Here is a 27,689-nt window from a genome sequence, read left to right as displayed (position 1 = left end):
TTAAATAAAACATTTGAAGGGCACGTTGAATTTGAGTTAACTTTATCAGATGACATGATGATAAGACACCTAAATCAATAGTTCGAGAAAATGACGGATCAAATAAAACAAACGATGACCAATTACTGAGGATGGGCATTCTAAAGTGAGGATGGACATTGTAAAATTTAAAATACAAATGTGTGACTAACAACTGCAACACCAGGACCCATGGATAATAGATACGGAAGACGACAAATAGGGCAGATTGGATTTATAAGACAAAAACGAGCATAGAGATTCATCGATGACACGCATAATTCAAGCTATAGAGTCTGAGTCCTGCTGCTCTCTGCATTCCTCACGGGAATAAAGTACGGATGAGCCTGGAGGACAACCAGCGATGAATTAAGAAATAGCTCTCATGAAAAGAAACGAAGATGCATGCTGATAATATATATTAACAGTTAAAATTACCAAAGCTTCTTTTGCAGTTGGCCTCTCTTGGTGATCATACCGAAGCAGCTTGTCCACAAAGCTGACAGCCTTAAAAAAAATAAGAAAAAAGAGAAAAAAAGAAAAGTTATTTTAGGATCGAGCTTAATAATGGCAGGACTTCAAGTAATTACCAAATAATATTGTTACCTCAGGAACCGCCAGATGCTGATTATCAATATTAATGAACTTTGACCACGGTTTCCTGCTATGCCTGTGACAATTTCAACATCCTGAACTTTAGAGCCAAGAGTTTGAAAAACATAATGGAATTGATCATAATGAGCATTTCACAACCTCCCAACAAGTGCCTCAAGGTGTGGGTCGAGCTCTATACGATATTTGTTGAGATACACATTCAACTCATCTGTTCCAAGCACCTAAAGCAGACAGCAAGACCTTGATCAGATTTTTATGAAAGAGAACAATCATAGGTACTGACTAATGAAATTTAATGATTGAATAATTGACTAGGTTTTAGAATATAGTCATAATAGGGAATTCAGCAGAGGAATGTATGCCTGCGGAAGACCTAATAGCATTGCTGATATAGAGAAACCTACTAACATTACTTGTCAGCATTATTCCTGATAACATGATAAAATTTTAAGAAACAGACCACATATGACATATTATCTGGCAGTTAAACATGCAACTCCTAGCCATATGCTCTTAAAGGAAATAAATGACCAAATTCTTAGTGAAAGGGTGGCCCATTTCACGAGGCTCCTACCATACATATGGAAAGGTGGTTTTCCATGTTTTAAGCCGTGACCTCTAGGTCACAATGGAGCAACCTTATCATTGCGCTAAAGCACACCCTCAAATTCCTAGAGAAAAAAAGAGAACAAAAACTAAAATTTGATTAGGTAGGGTCTCTTTACAGGGCTTATCATATAGAAGTTTTCAGATCACTTGATTTTAATGATCGTACAAAAATTTTATGGTACAATGACAGTTTCTAGTCCTGCAGTGAGTTCACATAAAAATACATCAATTAGTATCATGTTTATTGTACTTTAAAAGGAGAGATATTTTTCATTCTAAGCAGCAGTACCAGATACAATTCAGGTAAATTTTCAATCACAGATTCTATACTTCAATAATGTTATTTGTTTGTCCTCTTTGCAAGTGTAATTGATATAACAACCACTAGGAAAAAGAAGGGTAAAAAAATGGCAAAGCAAATGTACTTGATTTACACTTCGGCAAAAAAAGTATACCTTAGCTATTTTTACCAATTGATCATAATTATCATGCCCGTAAAAGAATGGCTCCTTGCGGAATATCTGTTGAGCAGGAGGGTAAGTTAATTTTGGGAAATGGTAATATTTCTTAAGATGACTACCCAGGCCACTTACCATCCCAGCAAACATACAACCAAGGCTCCACATATCCAAAGAATAATCATAATCTTGCATATCAACTAGGAGCTCTGGGCCCTTGAAGTATCTGGAAATGGAATGTCCAATAGCATTTAATGATGGTGAACAGAGAACAAAAAAACTCTGCACCTTACAGACTTGCAGATATAGAAAAGGAGATAGGTAAAATACAACATTAGTCTAATACTCCATAGCATGTGCATTTTGATTTATCTCTAGCTAGTCTGCACTAGGTAAATTTAATCAAAGATATCGATTAATGAATAATCTATTGCATGTATATCAAAAAAGAGTTCACTCATCGTCAATTGACCATTGACAGGTCTTGGAGATCCTTGCTGTACACTTGCTTGAATTTATGGAAGCAGCTCAGGCTGTAATAGTATTAAAATCAACTGCAAATGAAAATGCAAATGTAACCATAACCATAACAAGAATCATCCAACCTTGTCCAAAATATTTGTCATCTGCTTTATGAACCTTCATTTTCTAGGACAACTATTTAGGCCACACTTGATGCTATTTTCAAAAACAAGGGATCTTCTAGTATTCAGGAATATCAGATCGGATTGCTTGCTTGTTATAATTGATTGTCAACTTAACATCAACCCTCAACCATTTTCATCTGAGCTTGGGAACGGCATATATAAAATGATAAAGTCACTATAAAAACCCTTCATCTCTCACTAATAATATTCTTTTATTGAGTTAATCTAACTCCCCCATCCAAATCTTTGACTGATCTCCAACGAATTTAACTGCCACAGCAAAAGAGATTGCCCCCTCTCCGAAGATAGTCGAAGAATCCAAAACTATAGTTGAAGTATAAGTGCAGGTTTTTTCATTGTTATATCTTCACATCAAAGACAACTGAAGAAATCGTAATTACATGGATAACTAGAGCATCACAACCCAAGACCTCCACAAATCATGACGATAGGAGACATACCAATGGGCAGCCACCTTTAGAAAGCTTGCAGACACTCCAATGGTTGCAATGACATGGAAAAGCAATCCATCAGGATAAAATGAATCCAAATCATTTATAATAAGCTAAATGAATCAAGGGAACAAAGTGTTGGTAACCTATGTGAGAGTTTTAAGTCTTAGTAAAACCAATTAAAATGGATAATTTCAATGCATTTAAAATTACTTCATCAAAATGAATTGAACCAGAATCAAATATCTCAAATTCAGTCCTTCCAACTATTTTTTGCAAATGAGGGTGCTAACTGGATGAGCTGGTCAAGTCTCTTGCTTGGATACAAGAGACCTGAATTCCATCTCACACTCACCCTGATCTTTGGCTAGGATTCGACCCATCTTAGTTATTAAAAATAATCATATTTGCAAATAGAAACAAAAATGGAAGCTCAAATTCCTCCCGATCATACAAGAGCTCCTAGAGTTAAATTTAAAAAACCGTGAAATGTGCATGGCATTATGAGTGCCAAAAGAGAGCTAGACTTCAGATAAACACAAAGATTCATTATGCATGATTGCATTCCATATCAACTTAGAATTATATAACTCTATATTTTAAAAAATAAAACAAACTAAAGCACAATTAAACACTTAAATGGGTGCTTAAACAGTTACATAGACTAAACGACTATTGAACACATGTAGATACTGATTAAACAATTCAAAAATGTTTGACCTTTAGGGCCTATTTGATTGGCAGAAAGTGGACCCAAGTCACTTTCCCAAGAGTCACTTTGATCCACTTTCAGGCGTTTGGCTCTAAAAATGAAAGATGAAAATCACTTTGGCCCTGACAATGATTTTCATCCAAATAACTAGAAAGAAGGCAAAGTGACTTTAGGGCACTCAGATCCTGAGGTCACTTGGAAGTGGAGATCTTGAGAGCAAAGGGGGCTTTCACTTTGCCCTTACTTTTTCCTCGATCTTGATTAAAAAATTTAATAATAAATATTAAAATATTAATATTGTCATTTATTAACAATAATAGAAATGATAAACAATATAAATAATAACTATTTCAATATTAAAAATGATATTATTTTATTCATGATAATATCATTATTTAGTTAACAATAATGTGATTTATTATTTAATAATAAATTTATTATTTATTATTTATATCAAAAATATTATTAATTATCCAGACAATGAACAACATTGAGATTATGAATATTAATATTTATTATTAATAGCAAATAATATTACATACTTGATAATATAATTTTAATATCAAAATTAATATTAGTTTAATACTATTATTTTATTTAACCATAATCAATAATATTAGAAATTTAATATTATTAGTAGTCAATAATACTAATATGATTAATTCACAAAAACTAATAAAATTATTATTTATTATCTAAATATTGAATAGATAAATGATTGTAAAATATTATTATATTACTCAAAAAATCATTGGTAATATTTTTAATTACATTACTAATAGTACTACAAATAATATAATTAATAATAATGAATATTAGTTGTTATTATTGATATAGACTATTAAACAGTTAAAAATTATACATTTTAAATATGAGAAAACATTAGCTTAATAATATTATCTTATTCAATCATAATTAGTATTAATGATTTAATATTATTGGTAACTAATAATATTATTAAGATTTAATTACTGATAATTAATTATAATACATTTTATTATTTATTTGTTGCGCTATATTATTTATTTGTTAAAAATATTTTACTTACTATTAGATATTAAAATAATTAATAACAAAATATTGTTATTTTATTCAATAAATTCAGATCCTGTTTAATAATTAATAACAAAATATTGTTATTTTATTCAACAAATTCAAGAGAACGAGCTCATGTTCGAAGATGAAGATCCAAAGCTGAGGATTCGCAGAGCGGGGAAAGGTGCATTTTGGGCTATTCCAATCAGTATGGAAGTGGGCTCAAAAGGAGGATCTCAGCACAGGATTTTTCTCTGCAATGCAACTTTTTAACGCGATAAAGCGGCTGAATTCGCATGACTTTTGAGCCTAACTATACCGCCCTGTGCGAGAGAGAATGTACATAACAAGCTTGCTTTTTCAAAATTCTCTTTCTAGACATAAGGATGGAATCGTATGAGAGAGAGTGACTGATAGGGAGACTTTAGGTATTATTGATATTGATAATATAAACTAGGAAGTAACCGCATCAGACGGAGAGTCAAGGACTAGACTATTGAAAACATATAAATATACCAAACTGTAACATTGTTACTTTCAATAAAATCACATTTTGAAAAGTCAGTTTTCAGAAAGTAACTGCTTTCCACTTCAATCAGTTTCCTGCAACCAAACAGCCCCTATGTGTTAATGAGGCTAACATAACAGCATTGCATACAGCAAAGAGATTTCTCATATTATAACCATAAAAAATGAAATAGGCACAATCAGGCACAAGCAGTTACACAAAATCATAGCATGGAACTTAATCGCTAAATAGAAACGGCCCCGACTTAACAAATCAAATTATATCAGGCGTCATTTTTTACTTCAAATTTTCAAATAATTGTACAAGGCTAATCATTTCATTACCACCAATAAGCAGTGGAAGATTGAGTTTGAGTTAGGTCTTATACGAATGGCTCCAAAAACTTTTATTCAAATACGAACCTGGTAAGAACTTCAGGGTTTCAATTTCATCTAGTCTATTATCAAGTAAAATAATCTAGGCCTAGGAGTTGTGAACCAGCATTCGCAAATGCAGTGGCCAGGCAAGTAGAAAGTAAAAGAGGGAGCTGGTTTGAGAAGTGCAGCAAGGCAGCCCTTTAAGGTATATAACGTGGAGCAAGATAATGACAGAACAGGATATGGGCCTAGGAGGGGTTGCAAAGTGACCAAGCAAGGCAGTCAAGGTGAGTGTAAGGCACTACAAATATAGGTTATGGTCAAAGCAATCAAAGGCGAGATAGTTACAAGGCGATAGGGTGATGGATTGCTCAGAAATGGTAGTGCTCATTTAGGACACAGGGCTGATTGTGCTCCTAAGGCCCATGAGGCTATTAGTGAGAAGGGGGGGTGCAAACACCTAAAGGTCTCACAAGATGATAGGTAGAGGTACTTCTATATCGAACCTAAAAAGTTTTTTATTTCAAATTCTTATGTATCCAAATCGGAATCTAATGCTACATTTGGTTCTCAGAAATGATAAAGAATTGCAATGGAATGCGAATGGAAGGAATCGAAATCAGGATTCCTATTCAGGATGTGAAATGAAGGAACCCATGAAAAACAAACAGCAATGGAAATCTAATATTTAATTTAAATAGTTATGGATTAGAATATAATCAATTTTATATTTTTAAAACATATCATTAACATTATTTTCTATTTTTAAGTTTTTATTATTTATTTCATTAGTTTATTTATATTTTGTCTTAAATCAAATATTTCTAAAATTTTAATCTTAATTATTTATCTTTTGTACTTCTATTTTCATTTTTGTTCATATTTTCTAATTTATATTTAATATTTATAGCATGTATTATTTATTATTTACTATTTTATTTAATTATTTTATATAATTGTTAATATATATCTATATAATTTATATTTTCTATCAAATATTATTTAATAATTTAAATTTCTACCTTTATTTTCCATAACATGACATGATTAGTGTTATTTCTTTTTTATATTTTATTAATTAATTTTTATTTTATTCTGAATCAAGTTTTTTTTTTAATTTAAATCTTGGTTAGTTATATTTTATATGTTAAACTCTATCTTATTCATATATTTTTTTATTAGAGCTTTCTATTTTATTATTTTATTTTTATATTAGTTATTTATTTCAGAAAATGTTCAGTATTTATCTAAGATATTTTATCTTTTCTATTCAATAACATTTAACAATTTATATTTATTTTTTTCTCTTTAACATGCATTGCGCAATGCCCATTTGCGAGTACAAGACATAATAAAATTTTAAGTAATAGTCGATATGGCATTGTAGTGCATGCTACTCGATATTTTACAATTTCTAATAAAATAATATTTTTAATTATTTATTTTTATTATACATCATAATTATCGACTGAAAATGTATAATTTGTTACTATTTTATACAATAAAATTGTTAAGTGGTTCATTACTAAAAATATCATTTACACATGCTTTCAATAGAAATGGCCATTCCTTCGAGTGGAGTCATGATTCCAAAGGAATTGTGATTCCATCCTTTATCATCATACCAAACATCGGAATGAGGCCAAAGTTGGAATCTCCATTCCATTCAAATGCTCACCTCAATGAACCAATCATAGAGCAAAAGTCCTTTAGTGCTTCTATTTAATCCAGCTCCCACCCAATAATCCATCAATTTATTAAACCACTCTACCTATATATTAGACCTCACATTAAGTTATTGCAGATAATTCTCCTTAGAAAACCTATAAGGTAGAAGCAAAGTAAATGCACGACCATCTCAAGAATTAAGCTAAAGATATAATATAAGGTGATATGCAAGATAAGAGGTAGCCTAAAAGATTGTTCAAACAAAAAGTTAAAAAGAAAAGAGAGGCATAATCATTACCTACATATATGTCGATAAGACTTTTCTCATGGGCAAAAGAATGTTTTGTCCATGGTCGGCAGAATTGTCCTAAATCGTCCAATTCGAGGCATTCCGAGCCGTACCGATGGCGGACTGCGACGGTTCCGTCATTGAAACCGAGACCCGTCGCCAGAGGGGGAGGAGAAGGAAAAAAAGGAAAAGAGAGCGAGAGCGGGGCAGAGAGGGAGAGGAAGAAAAAGAGGCTGGCCGGAACCGAACGGGGAGCCTCTGCACGGAGGAGGCGAAAGCCGAAGAGATGCGGAGGCAGAAGCCGAAGAGACGCGGAGACGGGGCTCCGCCTTCGGTCCCCTGTTTCGTCGAAGGAGGCTCGTTTTATTTTTGCCGATTTTAAGTTGAAGTCGGCAAACCCATTGCCGACTTCACTTGACCCCCAGCTCCGCGTCTCCCGGCCTCTCTTCCTTCTCTCCCTCTCCCTCCCTCCCCCACTCTCTCTCTTTTCCTCTCTTCCGTTCTCCCTCTCCCCCGCCACTACTGTGTCGGTACTGAGCCGGCACAATGCGGGGCCGTACCGATCCAGGCCACCGGACAATTAGTACGGAGCTCGATACCAGCATAGCAGACACTGATTTTGTGAGTTAAAATAGACAATAGCTTATCTCGGAAAACATGGTATTTCAAAGCTATATCAGTTAGATATTTTACAGATCTTATGTTCCTCAATTTTAAGGAGCAAGCACCAAGAATACACGAGAGAAGAGTAATATTAATGTACTTTTTTATGTAAATAAGTTGTAAGAATGAGCAAAAGGCAGTTAAAAATATTGTTTAATTTTACACACTGTTTTAAAGAATAGACATCTGTTAATTCTGGCCTATCTTGCAATTGATCACTGTACTCCCAGGTTATCATCATTTATTTAGCAACACAAACTAAGGTGGGCCTTAATTCATTAGGGAAGAAAAGTAGCCCTACTTATTTAATTAACCAACTACCTGCTTGACTTTTTGAACTTCGAACTAATTGATCCATTCATGTTTGGTCTTTTCCACCTGACATTTATTAATTGCAGCAAACTACAGAAATGAATAACATTAGCAATAATTCAATAAACTATTCATGCTGGTCAATTTTACCACACATGAACAGTGTATAATCATCATAAGATCAAGGTGCTAAAAGTGCATCATTAAAGTTCCACTCAGCTGGGCAACTAAAGTTAAACACAGCCACATTTGGTTGCGGAATAATTTGGAAGGGATAAGCGGAACTTATTCAGATACTGTTGGAGGGGTAGGATTTACTTCACATGAAAGGGATTTTGGGCATGTGGTTGGACTGATGAAGGGATAAGTACATGGTAAAGCGTTTAAATTTTTCATCACAAGGATGAAATTGTCCTCCCACTTTTGTGCTTTTAGGGAGGAAAATGGGGCAAAAATTAATTAGGAGGTAGCTTTTTGATTTTTTTTTTAATCACAACGATGAAATTACTCTCCTTCCACTTTTTCTGTTTGGAGAGGGTAGGGGCAAAAAGGTAATTGGGCAGGATAACTTCCCTGATTCTGTGGAATAAAACAATGAGGCCCAAATGTCAGAATAGTTCTATCCCATTTAACTAGGATTTGTCCCATTTCACTGGATCCTCCCCCTTCTGCATACATACGAAACACAACCTTAATGAATAAGGCCCCATTTGGTAAAGCTTTTAGTGAGCCAAAAAGCACTTTCTGACTCTCCAAAAGTATTTTTAGATGAAATAGAGATGTTTGGTAAAAAATCAAAAAATCATTTTAGCTTTGCCAGAAAGCAAAAACAGCTTCTTGGAGAAGCACCAAAATGGAGCTTCTTCAGAAAAGCGTTTTTAGCATGCGTCGGAAAGCTGTTTTGATTTATAAATTTTTTTTGGACCAAAATACCCATGATAAAATATTATCATTAAAAAAAATATCCCTTTATATTTATTAATATATAATGATAATAATTATAATATTTTATACCTTTATTATTGTATTATATTATAAATATAATATTATATTACATTATATCATAATACATTAATAAGTTATGTTATATAAATCAAATTATGTTATATGATTATGCTATAGTATACAATATTATATTACTCTATTATAATAATATTATATTATATTACAGTAATATTATACTATATCATATATTTATGTATTAATATATATTATATTTCATTATGCTATGTTGTATAATACTATGCAATATTCTTTATGGTCATTTTGTCATACCAAAAGTCCTTTCTCCGTTTATTTACCAAACACATATTAAAGTTCCACAGCACTTTATAAATGTAGTTACCAAATAGCAAATAGCTTTTTATAAAAACTTTACTTCAAAAAGCTCTACTGTCAACAATTCTGCCAAACGGGGCCTAAGACCCCTAAATTAGTGACACCTTAAAGTACATTAAGTTTTTAATTCATATCAAGGGAGAAATGAATCCACCAGACCAAATGAAAGCACTTGGGAAAAAAGTCATACCAATTTCATATTCTAGAAAACCATATGCTATAAAACATGTAAAAAGTGTGTGCGCGTGTGCACATCTATATATACACGTATATGTATATATGTATATATGTATGTATGTATGATAAGGAGGATATACATAGCAAACAAGCATTATCACATACAAATAAGTCAGACTTCCCCTTTTCCCATTTAAGCAGCTTGGAATAAGCATGCATGTGATCAATGGACTATCAACAAAGTGTTAGGCCTATAGATGACACTTGCTTAGACTCTTATTGCACTCAGCTATACAGGGACTTACCAAACAAGTATGCTGATCAATAGATCACCTTAGCCCAATTTTATCACAACATATAAATTCCTTTGTTCTGTACAGTATATAATCTTGAGATCAAAGACAGATTAAGGATTAAAAATGTAGCATTGTCCACTAAAGAAGGATTAGGCCTAAAACCCACTCAGGGTATGCTTAACCAGGACCAATTAGTTCTGATTTTTCATGATATGTCATACCCATAGCCCTTTATTCATGACCCATAGATCAAAATTTCTTATCATTACAACAATATAGTCCAGTGGACTACATACTCCACCTCCAACTTGGTGCATGTTTACTAACAGATGATCTACAAACACAATAATTTCATTTTGTAAGGATTATCCAATAAGAAAAATGCCTTGATTATATACAATGAACCATATAATCAATGGCCCTTTTCTGAAATCTTCAACTATCCGCAAGTATACAACCCTCAACAGGAATGATCATTTAAGTGTGCTTTCTCATACAAGAGATACATCTACTAAAATTAAGAAACATGGATTGCTCAACTCTCTGTCTCATTTGGTCTGAATCACTGGTAGGCTAAGCTCTTCTATGTAAACATAATGTAGTAATACTGAAAATCAAAAGAAAATAGAAGTTTTTCCAACAAGAAAGAAAGAAGAAATATTTTGCAGAAGATTATATTATAAAGCCAATCATATCATTGTAAGAAAACAGACCTTGAAGCAACTCGGACGTTGTACTCTTTCCCTGGATGATAGAATTCTGCAAGGCCCCAGTCAATTAGACGAAGTTTGCGCTGCTCATGGTCGATCATAACATTGTGAGGTTTCACATCTCGATGCATGATGCCCTGCGAGTGACAGTAATCTAGTGCCTACAAAAATACATAGAAAAACTTAAAAACAATCATATATAAGGAATCTAATTTTACGTTCGACCCACTGATAGGTAGCAGCTCCAAAAAAACCAAAAACTTAACAAATTAATCATCCAAATTAATCTTTTCATTTCAAGTTTAGAAATTTAGAAAATCAAGACAAGCTTTATCATTTAAACTAACAATGATATTCCATAGAGAGAAGCAGCTAGCCAAAAGAAACAACTACAAAAAGCAGTTGCTGTCTTACATGATCACTTAGCAAGAACAAGAAAGAAAGATGATTAGAACCATATCCACAAAAAGGGGAAAAATGAAGAGAAAAAGGAGGGGAACAAAAAAAAGATACGGAAAGAGCAACAAATATAGTGCACTAGGGTAATTTAGTCAACAGGAAAAGATTGCACGCTCCTCTCCCACTACAACTGGTTTTGCCATATTTGAAAAGGTTTTGGTTTCAGTTTAGGTTAGGCTTGTAGAGTTTCAGCTTTGGCTATTTTATTCCAAGTTTCTTTTGGTCATAGAAATAAGAAAAAAAGTTCAAAAAATAAAAAATAGAATAAAAATGTTCTAGCAACAAGTGAAGAAAAGTTATTACAAAAAATTAGGGAATTTTGTGATAGTAGGCTTTTCACTTTTAGAGTTTCAATAGATTTAGGATAAAGTTAATATTGCAAATAAGTAAAATTGATAATATATACTGGTATTTTGCATCACGCATGTGTGATGCACATATAATATTTGACAATCCATTATATTTAGAAATTGCGAAGGTTTTGACTGACTAATGCATTAATTTTTTGAGGGATATATATAGGTGACTATTTAACTAAATACATATAGTTGTTATTGTTAGTTTTCTTTTTTTTTTATAGAATGGTGAATCATACTGTTCTAGCATAACTATATCCAAAAAAATTATGAAAAAAAAGTTGATGGAGAAAAAGAAAGGCAGCCTTATGGGCCTCCTAAAGGACCCCATTTGAGCACTAGGCAACGGAGGCGACCAAGTCAATAGCCTCGTCGCCTCCCGATAGACATGAGCAGCCCAAAATGTGTCGCAATCCCTCGTCAACCTGCAGATGTCCTACAAAAGTGGATGCCCATCGTCGGTCCTGTGCTAGCCGCAGATTCACTCGATCACCATAGTTGAATCTCCTTCAAGGTGAATGCTATCCGCATCCAAAACGAGCCTTGCATAGGTAAGGCCTTCCCACGCAGCTCTCAGCTCCGCTCCAAGAACATAAGTATCATAAATGCACCGATCCCCAGCCGCAACAAGTCTGGAATCATTACCTCTGATCACAAAACCAGCTCCTCCCCTACTGCTTCCATTGATCACACTGCCATCGAAGTTTACCTTGAGAAAGCTAAGAGGGGAGGAGGCTTCCAGGAGATAAAGACCACTCGAGTTGCTGTAAAAGCTGAATGAAGGTCCCAGATATCCCTTGTCGTCCCAAGTGCGGCATAAAAAAGAGGTTGGGTGATTTCAGCAGCGTGTAGTAGAAGCCCTGTCAGCCATGGTCCTCGAATGCTGCCTTTTGTTTTCGAACTCGGACGTTTCTATCCAGCCAGATATAGTAGGCCACGTAAGCACACCTGACACCCCAAACAATAGTAGTAGGGCTCCTCATGGATCCCTTCAGGTAGCCAACAAAGGCTTCAACTAGGGATGTCAACTACAAAAAGCTCTAGACAACCACAACCCCTCTCCAAACCCAAACCACCCACAAACATCCAAACAGAACATGGGTGATAGGCCTCGACCTCTGGACATCCATCATAAGCAAGATTGAGCCTCAACCGTCGTCTAGCCAGCACGCTCCTGGTCGGCAACCCCATACTACATTCCAAATGAATAGGGCAACACGAGGGTAAATGCAAAGCCTCCAGATCCAACCTCCATCCATCTACCGAGCAACCTCAACTCTAACCATGTCACAAAGGTCACACTAGCTCTCACCTTCGATCTGTCGATCGATCTCCAGACCCTCTTGTCCTCAACCCCCCAAGTGGAAATCGATAGAGCCAAGACACTCAGCCAATTGAGCCCCAAAGATTCGCCGGATGACAGCCTCATTCCACCTCTCTCCTATGATGAATAGGTCACAGACCTTGAGGCCGGCCACGCTCTCCAGGTCGATCATGGTAAGCCATAGACTGTGGTTGCTCCATCATCCACCCATCATCCATCACATCTATCGATTAGTCATCTCCCACAGACCATCTAATGCTGGGGAGAACCAACAGGCGGAGCACATATCTCCCACTAAATGAACGAGTCGTGTCGCCCAACCTGAGAGTCGAAAATCGTAGTGTGCATGCCAAATTTGGCCCTCATCAAGGTACTCCAAAAACTCTCAAGCTCGAGAAGATACCTGGCCATATGTCTAGCAGCAAGAAGTTCTCTCCTCCTAAGCAAGGAATGAATGCCCAACCCACCACTGCTAACCTCCCAAGCCACCAGGTGAACTCCACTTCTGCCCTCCCGCCTTCCCCAGATGAAGCTCTTGAACATCTACCCCAAGTTTCTCAGCGGTGCCTTAGGCACAATGGTGTTGGACAACAGGTAGATCAGAACCGAACTGAGGACAGACCGCACCAGAGTCACTCTACACATCATAGAAAGTGCATCCGACTGCCACCCCTCGAGCCTTTGCTTGATACCTGTTCAATGGTAGCGCAGTCCGACCTGCGATGGCGTCTTCTAGTGATAAGCAACCCCAAATACCTCCAAGTTCCTTCCTACTCGCCCACACCCAGGGCTTCCTTAATGATAGACCTAAGCTGCGGCTTGATCTTTGAAATGAAGCAGATGGCTAATTTGGCCAAATTGACCTGTTGCGCAGATGCTATACAATACTCCTCCAAGATCCTCCAGATCACAAATGCATTCCGCCTCGTAGCCCGGGCAAAGAGCATGCAATCATCAGCAGAGAGGAGATGCAAAATCAAGACGAAAGACAGCGCAAGCCTATAGGCCTCAAGGACCTAAGTCATAAAACCTGCACGAAGGGCTCTAGACAAAGCATTAGCACAAATAATGAAGAGAAAAGAATAGAGTGCACAACCTTGTCGAAGCCCAACCTAGAATCGAAGAAGGGCATCGACGTGCCATTCACCAGGATGGCGAAGGAAGGAATCTGAACACCACCCATAATCCATCTGATCCATACCTCATGAAAACTGAAGCTCTCTACTGAGTGAATTAAGAAATACCAACTCATGCGGTCGTAGACCCTCTCCATGTCCAGCTTGACTCCCATCAAACTCTTTCGACATGGGGCTCTCTAGAGATCATACACGAACTTCTGAGCAATGAGGACATTGTCGGAGATATTGCGACCCCCAATGAAGGCCCTCTGCTTAGGGCTGATGAGCCAAGACAGGAATCCCCTCAACTTGGACACTAAGATCTTCGTAGTGGCCTTGTAAAGGGTGGTACATAGGCTGATCGATCTATAATGATCCGACCCCGTAGTGTCCGACTCTTTGGAATCAGTGTGATAAAGGTCCTATTCCAAGCCCTAGGCATCAAGGCCGTCACAAAAAACTGTTGGATGGCCCAATATTTTTTAAAAAAAACTGGAGGAAAAATCGTCCGGCCCTGGAGCCGTCCTCTGCCAAGGACCAAATAGCATCCTAAACTTTTCTAGCCGTAATCGAGCTGACAAGGGTGATGTTCTCCTCTGACACTCTCCATCGGTGCTGGCCCGAGAAGCAACCCACTGCTCCCAAGCTGAGCCATCCACCTCAGCTAGAAAAGCTGCAAAAGCTTCCTGTTGATAGTATATCATCTGTCACCTAACTACTACTATCTCTGAAGTTTCGGATAATCGTTGATTGATGAAAAAATCTGATATTTTGATCCCCCTCCGCAATCCACTGCACCTTAGATTTCTGTCGTCATAGGACCTGCTGACAAAAAAGTGAATGATGCATGGCTAACTACGCCCTGAGCTCCACCAACTCCTCAGACAAACCCCCACTCTGCTCCTCTTTGGATTGGAGGTTGGCAATAGAGGCTTCTGCCTCCTCCAACTTTCTGAAAATGTTGCCCACCTCCTTCCGATTCCACTTTCTCAGTCGGCACTTCTTCAACTCCAGTTTACGAGTGACCCGATATATGGCATTGCCCTACACCGCCGTGCGCCAAGCCACCCACGCAATTTTCCAAAACTACGGATAGGAGAGCCAAATCTTCTCGAAACGAAAAGAGCTCTGATATGGGGTAAAGGAGGAAGTACTGACCAGGATAGGACAATGGTCCAAGGTGATGCAGGAAAGGTGGCACACATGGTAGTCCGAAAAGAGCTGTATCCACCTAGATGTGGCAAAGGCCCTGTCAATTCTCTCCCAGACTCTCGCTCAACTCAAGCGATTATTACACCATGTCAATTTCGACCCAATGAAACTGAGATCAACCAGGCCATTAGTCACAATAAAGTCCTAGAACTCTCTGACCTCAATCTTGCTAGTGAAAGGTTTGCCCCCACATTTCTCCTGAGGACCATCAATACAGTTGAGTCACCTGCCACTACGGTGAGTAAGCCCTGATAAATCAGGTTGGCCACCACGCCTCATACACCCGACGCTCCTTGTAGTCAATACTGGCATAAACAGCAAATAAAATCCAAGGAGGCCCATTTCCTTCATAAATCACCATAATGAGTTGTTGATAACATTTGTGAAGATATCCAAATTACAACTGCCTAATCTCCAAACCACAACAATGCCAGCCGACAAGCCTTGAGACTCCACCGCATGATATCCAATGAAGTAGGGAAGGAGCGCCTGACGTGCTGAAGACTCCTGCCCGAGAGACGCGTCTCAAACAGGACACAATTCCAAATCATACAGATGCACCAACCTTCTAATGGCAGTGCAGAAGGGTTTCCCAACCCCCCTATGGTTCCATGGTAAGACCTTTATCCTACAGAAGGGGGCTTGCCTAGGGCCTCTCCACAAGCCTCCATTCGCAGCCCACCTACCGCCTCATCCTCCCTTGGCTCCTCTCTCATCTTCGAGCCCAACACAACCATCTTCAGCTTGCGGACCTCTGAGCCATGATTACCCCCAGCCAAGCCCAATTCCTCCCCCAACGACCCGAGTGCGCATTACCACCACCACTCCCTTTCCATCATCCATGCTCGTCGTCGGCTGCCCTTACTACCCACCAGGGACCGCAACACAAGGCATATGATGGCCTTATGCCTCTCCGACTCGGCCGCTCATCGCTACCTCCTGGCTGACATCCAAAGCTCCACTGGAGGGCTCTGACGCCCTGGACTCAGTCGTTGACGACGAAAATAGAACCGCTTGCCAAGGTGGTTCTCCGCAGGCCACAACCTCTTGGCTAAGCATGTCTCCTCCCGAAGCCTCTACACCCCCATGGCCAGATGCTTGGGTCGGCGGGTGGACTCTCGCCGACAAGAATCGCGATCCCTCTTCGCTGGTGGGGGTCCCGAGCCCATGGGAGGAGAGGAGAGCCGAGCCGAGGATGCAAAAGCCCAGACTCCACAGGCCCAGAACTCCTTCACCGAAATGGTGGGCTCTTGGCCCACTTGAGTGGGCCTAAGTTGGAGCCTGCCTCCACCATATCCGCATCGACCTGCTGCCCTCCGTCTTGGCCCAAAAGGCCCTCTCCTAAGGCTCGGTCCACGTTGCTTTGCGCCTCAGGGCTTGACTCAAGGCCAGTACTCAGTTGACTCACCCCTTCAACGATTTGCACCGAGTCACCCGCAATAACATCCTTCGCTAGTAATCTCCGATGAGCTACCTTGGCCAGCTTTTGCCGATTCGAGTCCGGCAGTGATCTAGGCGAACTCAGCTTGTTCTATGGAGAACTCAAACCTAACTGAGAGGAACCCGGTCATGACGCCGACTCGGAGGTGAACTCAGTCGTGTTCTTCGGATGCACCCTGATTTTGGAAATCTTAGGCTGCCAGATCATGGATGTGGCTAGCCAAGGGCCGAATATCAGGCGTCGCTCCGCGCCGACCAGCTCCTCTGCCTAAATCGAGGCCTCCTGAACAGCCCCCACCATCGGGTCGAGACCTCCTTTCTTGGCGCCCCCTCCGTCGGCGCTGGCATAAGAAGAGGAAACCAACACTCGTCTTTGTGGCCTAATCTACCACATTGGTAACAGAAGGCTGGTAAGTTCTCATACACGAATGCCTGCCAGAACGTCCGCAATCTCCCCCTGATAAGGACCCCTAGCTTAAGGGGATCAAAAGTATTTATCTCCAGCTTAACCCTAGAGAATTCAAGCTTCCGTTGCTGGTCTGTGAAGCCGTCCAGGGCCAAAGGCCGACCACAGGCCGTCGTTAGGTCCAGAAACAACTCCTCTCAATACTAGGGAAGACAAGGGAGGCAGAGCCAAACCACTGCCTTTTTCACCACATCTGTGCCCGAAAGAAAATCTGGCACCCATTGCTCCATTGCCAATAACTGGCCTGCCACCAGCCAGCGCCACTGACCAAGGTCGAGTTCCGATCCTCACTCTTGAACCGGAACACATGATGATCCTCCGCCATCAGGAAGGATTCAACATCATAATCTAGCTTTCCCTTGATTTTCAGTTCCTGGGCAACCCACTCAGCCGAAACTCTCCGATCAAAACTGCGAACAATGATCGTCGTCGACTCCCATGCCTGCCTGGACGCTTCCATTCTCTCCACCGACAGTTCAAGAACCTCTGAGAAGTATCGTTGGAGATTCTCAAACTCCTCCAAAATTCTACGATTGGTCCACACCGGCTGCCAAGGGGGCTTGAACCACCATCGACCACAAGGGGTTGGACTCCACTCTCCTGGGAAAGGGCCGATCCTCGCTACCTGACGAGCTTTTGGCAGGTCTCGAGCGTCGATCCTCGCTGCCAGATGAGTTCTTGGCCAATCTCGCTCTTCGGTCACTCATCCTCCACCGCTCACCACCCATTCAACAGAAAGACTCAACCACCACATGAAAATTAAAACAGTCTTCATGTTAGTTTCTATAAACTACTATAATAAGGGTCTTCTAGAGGCATTGGTCCATCAAGGGTTATGTTTATTATCTATCCCTATTTTTAACTCAAGGAAAAAAGAAAATAACCAAAAAGTGATGCTTTATGACCTAGGTACTTAAAAAAAAGACAAATAACTACAATATGACGGTCAACAGTAAAATAAAACATTTAACACTAATTTTGTTTAGTTTTTGCCAAACTCGCCAAAGCCATCACAACTAGACAAGTTAATGGTCAATTTTAGCCAAGAATGACAAACTATCAAAACTAACCAAAACAAAATAGTAGGGGCTCGTCTCACTTCAATTTCAGCCAAAACTTTGGGCTTCACTGATCTAATAATGAAAATTACAAGTTTACAACCAGCCGAACCAACATCAGAACTATAGAGCACAATAAGATAGGAGAGTTCCACTAGATCTTAGGAAGATGACAGGTCTTCATGCTCAACCCCACCACCAAATTCACTGCACGACATACCATGAAGTGATAAATTATCTAGCGCATGGCATAGCTTGCATGAGACTGGCTATGTCTTCTAAAGCATGGGAGCATTGAAATCAAAGAAGACCTTGAGAGCCACAGTTATTGACTTAAGAAGCTCTACAATTTTGTAGCTTCTAAGTTTATGAGGTGGTGGTACAATTCCAATATAAGATATTTGAGTAGTAGGTGTAGAATTTTGTAGGATTTTAAATTTAAACTATGGCTGAAGACTGCATATTTTCTACCTCTATTTAGTACTAATCAGTTCAAAGCATGTTCGATGAACTTGTAAAAGTATTGGCATTTTCAACTGTCTCTACTGCCTTAACGAGCCCAAATATATAATTAAGGAATATAAGATGTTACTTAAATCCCTGAAGAAGTGCTAGGATGAAGACCCAGCCGAGTTAAATCACCAATGAAGACCCAGCCTTGCACCAGCAGCGTGCTACTCAACCTTTAACCTCTACCTGTAGCAATCCCTACTACCCACGTGCCCCTCTCCCCTCTGAAGTAGAAAGCTTTTAAGAGGCCCCAGCCAGCCCTAACCCATTCTTATCCTTGGCCCCTCACATTCACAACATGTTGTGTTCTCTATATCACCTCATGCAGTCAAGATATAAGTCATCCTTTCCATATAATACAAGGAAATAATATCCAGCCAAACCAAATCTGAAATTATGTCTAAAGGAAGATTCAGTGCTCCAGCCAATTAAAGTAGAACATCTTCCTCCAACCTCCAAACTCTTCACATTTCATTGGGCCCCCAATCCAATCCTATCCATTCTAATAACTTCATTCCAATGCAAAACCAACACAACCCACAAGGAGAATAGTTTTATCTGCAAAGCAGCTTTAATTACAGATCTGATTACAATCAGTTTCAAATGCAATGCTTAGGGACTAGACTAGCTCAAAAACCAGGCAGCCCAGCTGGCCCACCCAAGCCCGGCAAGTTTTGGACGAGTCTGGGCCTGATTTTTCAGCCCGGCAGGTCAGACCGAACAAGAAATTTGAACCCATCCTTTAAACGGGCTGGGCTCATACTTGCATTAACACAGCCCGAGCCCAGCCCGAACCTGATTTTATAAATTAATAAATATTATATATATGATATCCCTTAAATACCCTTAGAGTTTTACAAAATTACATCCCTAACCTAACCCTTAAATCTCTAAACTCCTTGCCCCACTGTGCCTCCTTGCCACATCATCCACTCCCTCTCTCGTCGTCGTCATATCATCCGCTCCCTCTCTCGTCGCCACCACGTCGTCCACTCCCTCTCTCGTCGCCGCCGCGTCGTCCGCTCCCTCTCTCGCCGCCGCCGCATCGTCCCCTCCCTCTCTCGTCATCGCTGCAATCCAAAAAGCTCGAGGCCTAGCCCGACATCTGAAGCTACCAAACTCGAGCCTGGGAAGTAAGCCCGAAGCCCAAGCGAGGCCGAGCTCGGGCCTAGCTAATTTTAGTTACATATGGAGTTGAGCCTGGCCCGAACCCAGCCTGGCCCACCCAATAAGCAGCTCTATTAAGGATTCAAATTAGCCTAGGCACCAACATGATAATTGATTGAGGAAGTGTTTACTGGATTTTCAGTTTGGCTAGCACTTTGCACAAGAAAGTTGTATGACTTCAGAAGCCCAATGAAGTGTACATGCTCCAAAAATTTGGACTGGTCATCATTTACTACATAATTCAAATGGAAATGAAAATTGCAGTAGCTAATGTGATGAATACTCCTATTGAAATCCACAAAGGCAGAAAATTCCAGATCTAAAAAGTCAGAGAGCAATGCTCTCTAGCCTCTAAAACTCAAACAATGATGAAAGGAACCCATTTAAATTAGTTTCTCCTAACAAAGTGTAAATGATTATGTACTTTGGTCCTCATATTCAAGACCATCCCAATCTCTAAAAGTTTCTGATAGGCTAGTCAAGATCGTTATGACCACCACAGAGCCAAAGTTGTGACATTTTCTGTGCAGATTAGGACATCTAACAACCATGGTTCTCCTAACCATTAAAGGACTCTTTGAATGTTCCTAGTCAATGGCATCAAAAAGTTTCCACAGTACATATACACAGCTGTAGAAAATAGTGTAATTTCCCTAGCCACATGTTTCCACCTTAGTACTGCCAAATCCCAGACAGTTGCATCTGCTGCCATATATCATACAGCTTTATATTTTTCATTGATACCACATGCTAGACATCCATTCCAACTTGCATCTGCCTCCCTCCCAAAACCCTATCATTTGAATGAATAACAAGCATTACCATATACATAGTATCTTAATGTATGCCATGAATTACATAGTATTTATGATAATATGCTGGTTTACCAATAATAGGAATAAATCGAACACTCTGTCCTCCATATGTTCTGTACTTTATGGCCATTCTCCATTAACATTATCATTTTTAATATAAAAACAGATAAGTTCTGCTCATTTGGATACAAAGTCACAGCAGTACAGAGTACATATAGATAAACAAGATGAAAACCTCTACATCATTGTATTATTATGATACAGGCAAATTGATAGTTTATACAATCTCAACATTATGTAGTACAGTTTGTCCAAAAAAAATTAGATGAGAAGAATGACACAGCATGTAAGATCCAATAGAAATTAAAACAATAAGATGTAATTTTTCTGATATTTCTTTGATAGCAACAACTCATTATATGGAACAATAAACTTGCCTTTAATAGTTCATAAATGTAGTATCGGATATCATAATCTGTTAGAGTTGGATAGAGCACTTTGAAGTCTGTATTATTGACATATTCAAAGATTAAACTGGGTGTCTTTGATTGCTGATCTCTGACAATATCAAGTAATTTTACAATGTTTGGCCCTCCACATAGGTTCTGCAATATCTTTATTTCTCTCTTAATCTGCATGGTCATCACAAGTGAAATGATAAACAAACATTTAAGCAGAGAGGATGATACAGCTGACATCCAACATTCTTACATGTTGAACCAAGCAGAAAAGTTATGAACAATCGTAGAAGAAAGAAAGCATCAGGTGAACGTCAAAACATAAATGATGGCAAGTCATTGAGAAAATAGAGACCATAAGAAGAAATATAGTCTGGAAACCTTGATACTTATTTTAAGAATTTCATGCAGGCCTACCTGTCAGAATTCATTGTTTAAGTAGATGCTAGATGATCTTGAATTTCCACAAACCATAATGCACTTTAACAAGAAACCGATCGAAGCAACTCATTTGAAACAAAACAGTACTGAAAAATACACAGGAGAAAGAAAAGTAGAATTTTCTTGAGATGATATGTTGTTCTTCTGATAGATATACATCTAGATCAAAATTATTATTTAAGTTCATTCAAACTTCAAGATTAAGTCTAGTTAAAAATAAGTCCTGATAATTTCATTCAAAAGCTTGAAATGTACAGAGATAAGCTGATTTAAGCTCATCCAAAGTAAGTTTACATAATCAATTGAATTATAAACGAAAGCAAGTCCATATACCAACAGAGATCTTTCATTCAGAATATTTAATATGTGAGAAAAAAGAAAAATTATTCACTGAATTTCAACCATCAAACAATAGTTTTAAATGGACATAGGTTAGAATGTAAATGCATGTGCACAATGTATTAAGTAATTTAAGTCAAACCGTTTTGATTGGGAATTTTACACAAATCACATAAATATTGATTTTCTTGAAGAGACCTTCCTGATACTAAAACCATTACATGAACATAGGTTCTATTACATGCTCAAACCCCTATTTCATCAACATTTAGGTAGCAACAGATAGGTTAACTTGCAGGCAAAATTTTCTGGAGGATACCAACATGAAAAGGGGCGTTAAAGGATGCCACCTCCTTATTGGAAAGAGTGAATTATACAGGAGGAGAGTGATATTAGGGTTATATAAAGAATTTCTTAGTCGCATTGGGAAATGCCTACCTAGCCTAAGGTCAAAAAGAGATATTTGGGCCAACTAAGGGAGAGAACTTGATCTGATCTGGTGAAGTACATTGACTCATAAAGTGGTCATCCAAATACAGATTGAACCAAGAAACAAGCACTAAGTCCTTCTGATGCCATGGGGAATTACAAGAAAAATGGTCCATGTAGGGGCTAGATAGGAGTATCCAAAGACAACATATTGGATGGATAAACTTTGTGTGCTGAGATATCTCCCTGTGGACCACCTAGAGCCTTTCCAGGTGATGATAAAAGGAACAGAACTGAAAATATATCCAGTTATCAAACATTTAACTTCATAGCTTTCATGGAACATCAAATCATGTCCGAAGCTACTCTTGCCCATCAACATTTGCAATTTTTGTCAGCTGCAGCAGAGGCTTTTTACTCCCTTTATGCATTTTGAATGCAAACTTTAATCTCTAAGACAAACATCCAATTCAAGATTATTGATATTAGTTTTAAAACTAAATTTTTGTGCAGACTATTAAATGTGCTCAACATATTTCAATCAATACGAAATGCTTGCCCAATTCATTTAAACACCAGCATCGTTCGCATAAATAGGGGATGTGGTTTGAATGTTCAAAGTTCATACAATATATAGTCGCCAATTTAAAGCAATACAACATATTTTAAAAAAAAATAAAGCTCCCCTAAACTATCATCAAGTATCTTCTCTCACACATGCACTCACATATAGACAACTGGTGGATGTATTTATGTCCACACATACTGTAGTACAGTACAGTAAGTCGTATTTTGTCCTGGTATGATTGACATTGCCAGGCTGAATTTCCTTGAACCTTGGTGCATGGATTAGGGTAGAGGCTTCTGACAATGAACAGAAATTGGCACATTAAAAATATTCTGGTTTTGAGAAATCTATTTTACTTTGGACTTGAAATAGTATGTTAAGTTTTTTCAATATTAAACAAAAAAAAAGTTGAAAGCAAGGGAAAAGCTTATGCATTGATTACTGGAAAAGCAATGTCAATAGCTAGTTATTAATGGATGCACAGGTTGTATTTTTTAAATGGGTAAGAGACGGCATGATTTTTCTTCATTTTGAGGATAAGGAAGGTATGTTGAATAAGAACAGAAGTCATAGACAAAACTGCTTTAGGATGATTAGCTGTTAGATAACGTATTCCACTTAATATGACCAAAGTTCACAAAGTTGGAGAGGGATTTTCTTGAGATAGGAGGATAATATCATGGAATTCAGGAATTTCAAAGGGACAACCATCAGCAAGCAGTTAAAGGTATACTTCATTGTTACAGCACAGATTATTCTTGTTTGTAAAAATCTTTTTGATTTCTCCATATGCTGCTAGTAGTGTCGTATCAGTTTTACAATAATAAGCAATCTTGTGGTGGTCTCATTCAGTAGCTTTATGCTTTCATGGAGCTCCAACAAGTTTATTTAAGACATTTGGGTTAAATTTATCCTTAGCTTGCTCATGCTATGATAGGAAATAAATAGTTGAAGTGGATCTCAACAAACTATCTATGGACCTAAAGAATTTTGACCAAGGTGTCACGAGGTAATTGCAGGATCAGATGCAAAGCACTTCAATGTATAGTGCATTATAGTGTCCTAATGCTAACTATCATATCACATGAAACAGGATGGTAATTTTACATTGTCATGTGCTGATATAGCAATTCTGCATAGAAACAACTAGCTTAATTTGCCTTGAATCCATATTCACTTGATCAATGAACTAATGAATTTTATTTCTTCCATTTAAGTGCATATACATTTACTCTTCTTTATAATCAATGTTCAGTAGTTCTCAAATAAGTGTTACAAAGCTCCATCCAATCAACATTGTTTCATGCTTTGAATCTTCTGAATGAAGTCTCAAATTTTTCGAGAATCATTTCATTTAGAAGTGATCATTTGAGGGTAATTTAAAAGACGATGTTACAGAGTGATGGAGCTCATACAAGGTAGATATTTAGAAGGCCAAGAAACAAAACTTCTCAATGAAACCATAATCACCAATCATATCATCAAAATAAAACCATTTCCAAGTATGCTGTTCCAATACAATAAAACCAAAAAAATCATTCTCAAGGATACAAAAACATGAATTTTGCTAGTGGAAGAAAAATGATGAAACATAACTTGAAACATCAAGTATGAATGATGAATATATTAAACATGTTGATTAAAAATTATGCAGATTCACCTCCTTGATAGTCATTCAAAAATGAGAGATCAATTCCATCCAATTCGTCAAGTCCATTCAACCGGTGGAATAATGTCATCACAAAATTTAACACGAAATAAGGGATATTCATAACGTTAAGATATAAAAGAAAAACGCCCATTGTTGGAACATAACACAAACAAATAAGTCCACCTAAAAGACATTTATGGGCAATTTTAACTCCATCACAAACATGTCTAGTAGGAGACATAACATGTTTTATAGGCATACGCAGCGGCAAATTAAACTAGACCTCCAAAATGACCTTGGTCATTGTAAAGCAAAAGTTTGCATGGCTAATAATTAGATTTATTCCCTTGAACCTTCTTTGTCAATAAATATCCATTAAGTACTTTTTTATGCAGTTTTGTCAAATCTATTTTACCCGATTCAATGATTCACTTGGTTCGAAGTTGGGTTCATAATTCCCCATTCATTACATGTTGATGAACCCAATTCATTAAGAGTATGAATAGAAAAATATTTTTAATTAAATTAATTAAAGTTACTAACTTTAATCAATTTGGTGACTAATAAAATTTTAATCCTTTACTAAATTCTATCAGAAATATTTTATTTCTCAAAAATAAGATGTATTTTTAATTTATTAAAACACCCTTGTCAATTATCATGAACTACATGTAAATTGCATTTATGTAAACTTATCATGTTGTTATGTTGTTAATAAATATCATTGTATTTTCCTTCCCACCTTCCCCCAATCCATAACAGAACTGGCCCACCTCTAACTATCTCCCAATAACTCCTCACACTCGACTCTCTCCTTTATCCTTGTCCACAAGAAATGATGTGCTATATTGCATAGAGTTCAAAAGGGACTTGGACTATACAGTGCTATCTTCACATGAGCTACACATTTTTATTGACAATGGAATATACGATTGATGTTTTATAAGAATCAAAGCAAACCATATTGCAAATCGATATGAAATGCACCGATTCATAGTACGCATTTGTGGGAAGCGATTTAGTAATCTTTTCTCAAGTCATAATGTATCATTATCTCATGCAATCTCCACTTCCTAAAACTCTAATAAAAAATTGAGGCCTGCTCTTCTTTCTTGGACCTATGACATGATATCAGAATCCTCTTCTTATCGTGGCTCAATTTTTTATGTGCTTACCCTCCTATCTCTATCCATTTTCCACCAAATGCATCCTCAAAAAATTCAAGCCAATTACATGCTTTCGGTGAATTTCTAAAACTTTCCTTCGTGGCTGTAACAGAAATTGCTTATATGCAATCTATTTATATGGTACTCAAAATATATTTAAAATGTTCTTTAACCCCAAGTTTTTAAATATAAACAGCATTATGATCATTAAAATTTGTTTATGCTATTATCCTTGGTTTCATGGGCATGTCATGGTCAAAATAATGGTCCAAAAAAGGCTTCAACATTTCCCATTCATCAAATATTTCCAAAATTTTGATGCATGTTGAGCCAATCTTGGGTCAATATACCCAACCTGGAGAAAAATTGCAGTGAGGTGTCTTGCACATGGTTTTGACCACAGCCTTGTGGGTTCCCATCCACTAATTTTTACAATCTTTATTCCAAATAGGCATTTGCGTGCACTATAATGGCTTCCTCACTACCACCAGCAGGTCCACTAATAACAAGTGTAGAGAGATCAAGGTCTATGGGCAATCATTGTACAAACAACCTAAAACAGAATTCACTTGTCTCCCAACATGAGGTCCCTTTAGCAATCTCAAATACCCCTCAATATGCCTCCCTTCATTGTAGCTCATTGACTTGGCTCTTCTTATGCTTCTATTTTATTTCATAGAATTGCCTAGGTCCTTACAGATTTTCACCGTATGTTATTAGTTATATTACCCTCTCTGTAACTTCATACCATGGATCAAAAGTTTAATTTCAGATAACTAATTCAATTTTGCATATTTTTCTATTCCTATAACAGGTAGCACAATGCATCTCCAGTCATTCCGCATTTGTCTTCAGAACCCAAATAGACTTTTTGCAGCCACAAAAAGCTAGAATTTTTCTTATTCGAAAGGAAGCATCAAAAGCAACACAGTGAAGACAACTGAGCGGTTGCAAGAGGTACTCCGCAGAAAGGGATAGCTATCTATCAACAAGCTAATTGCTTGATTGGAGAGCAAATCGCACCTTCTTCTTCTTCACCGGCTTTAGGATCTTAATGATGCACTTGTCATTGTTCGTGCAATGAACTCCCTCGAAGACCTCGCTGTACTTTCCCCTCCCGACCTTCCGAACCACCTCATAATCCTCCTGTTCCCTGCCAATAAGGGCAAAAAAGGGGAAAAACAGACTTCTTAGAATCAATAACAGGATATGAAACGAAACCCAAAGGGAGCCGGAGGAAGGGAGGGAGCGGTAATCCGGTACCCCCATTGGACGGCGAGGGACTCGTAGTCCCAGTACTCTCTGGGGCGGTGGACGTTGACGTCGGCGTAGGCCCGGGCCTTGGAGGCGGCTCCGGGGCGGCGGATTGATTTCCCGATCTTGTGCGCCAGGGTTTCCAGCCGGAGGACGGCAGCAGGGAGGACGCGAGTGGGGCTCTCGGCGCCGGCGAGCGTCGGGCCGCTAGAGATCCGCCGGAGAGCGGCGCGCCGGAGAGAGGGGAAGGGAAAAGAAGAGAGAGTGGGAAACGGGGTCCGGGGCAGGAGGAAGAGTCGGTGGGATATGGAGCGGAGGGGCCCCAAGGCCATGAAATAGAAAGAGAAGGGGATATCACGAGGGCGGCGAGCCCATCTATATTCCCGTCCCCCTCTTTCCCCACTGACCAAAAGAAAAGAAGGAATTCTTTAATTATTCCCTTCTTTACTATGGCAAGTTTCTCTCCAATTTTCATTTCTTCCGCTTCGAGAGGAGCACCGGAGAGATTCACACCATGACCCCTTGAGGACCTCCCCTTGTGGACTAGGGTTTGTCCATTAAAAGCGGACAAGGC

General features: G+C 38.4%; 1 protein-coding gene across 1 annotated transcript; it reads right to left on the bottom strand.

Moving 5' to 3' along the window:
- On the bottom strand, nucleotides 1–27,689 carry LOC103709130 (casein kinase II subunit alpha-like). Its single transcript, XM_008794336.5, has 10 exons — nucleotides 27,125–27,689; nucleotides 26,885–27,014; nucleotides 21,247–21,441; nucleotides 10,888–11,045; nucleotides 1,836–1,926; nucleotides 1,698–1,763; nucleotides 772–854; nucleotides 625–688; nucleotides 457–525; nucleotides 1–365 (listed from the first exon to the last, which is right to left on the bottom strand). Exons 1-10 carry the CDS (start codon nucleotides 27,445–27,447, stop codon nucleotides 306–308), a joined length of 1,239 nt encoding a protein of 412 aa, XP_008792558.1. The 5' UTR covers nucleotides 27,448–27,689; the 3' UTR covers nucleotides 1–305.

Source organism: Phoenix dactylifera, chromosome 1, assembly GCF_051530095.1.
Source record: "Phoenix dactylifera cultivar Ajwa chromosome 1, Ajwa_hap1_PhDact_Kaust_v1.1, whole genome shotgun sequence".
Classification (NCBI taxonomy): Eukaryota; Viridiplantae; Streptophyta; class Magnoliopsida; order Arecales; family Arecaceae; genus Phoenix; species Phoenix dactylifera.
The sequence above is the reverse complement of the archived record's forward strand: the minus strand, read 5'-3'. Positions and strand labels throughout refer to the sequence as shown.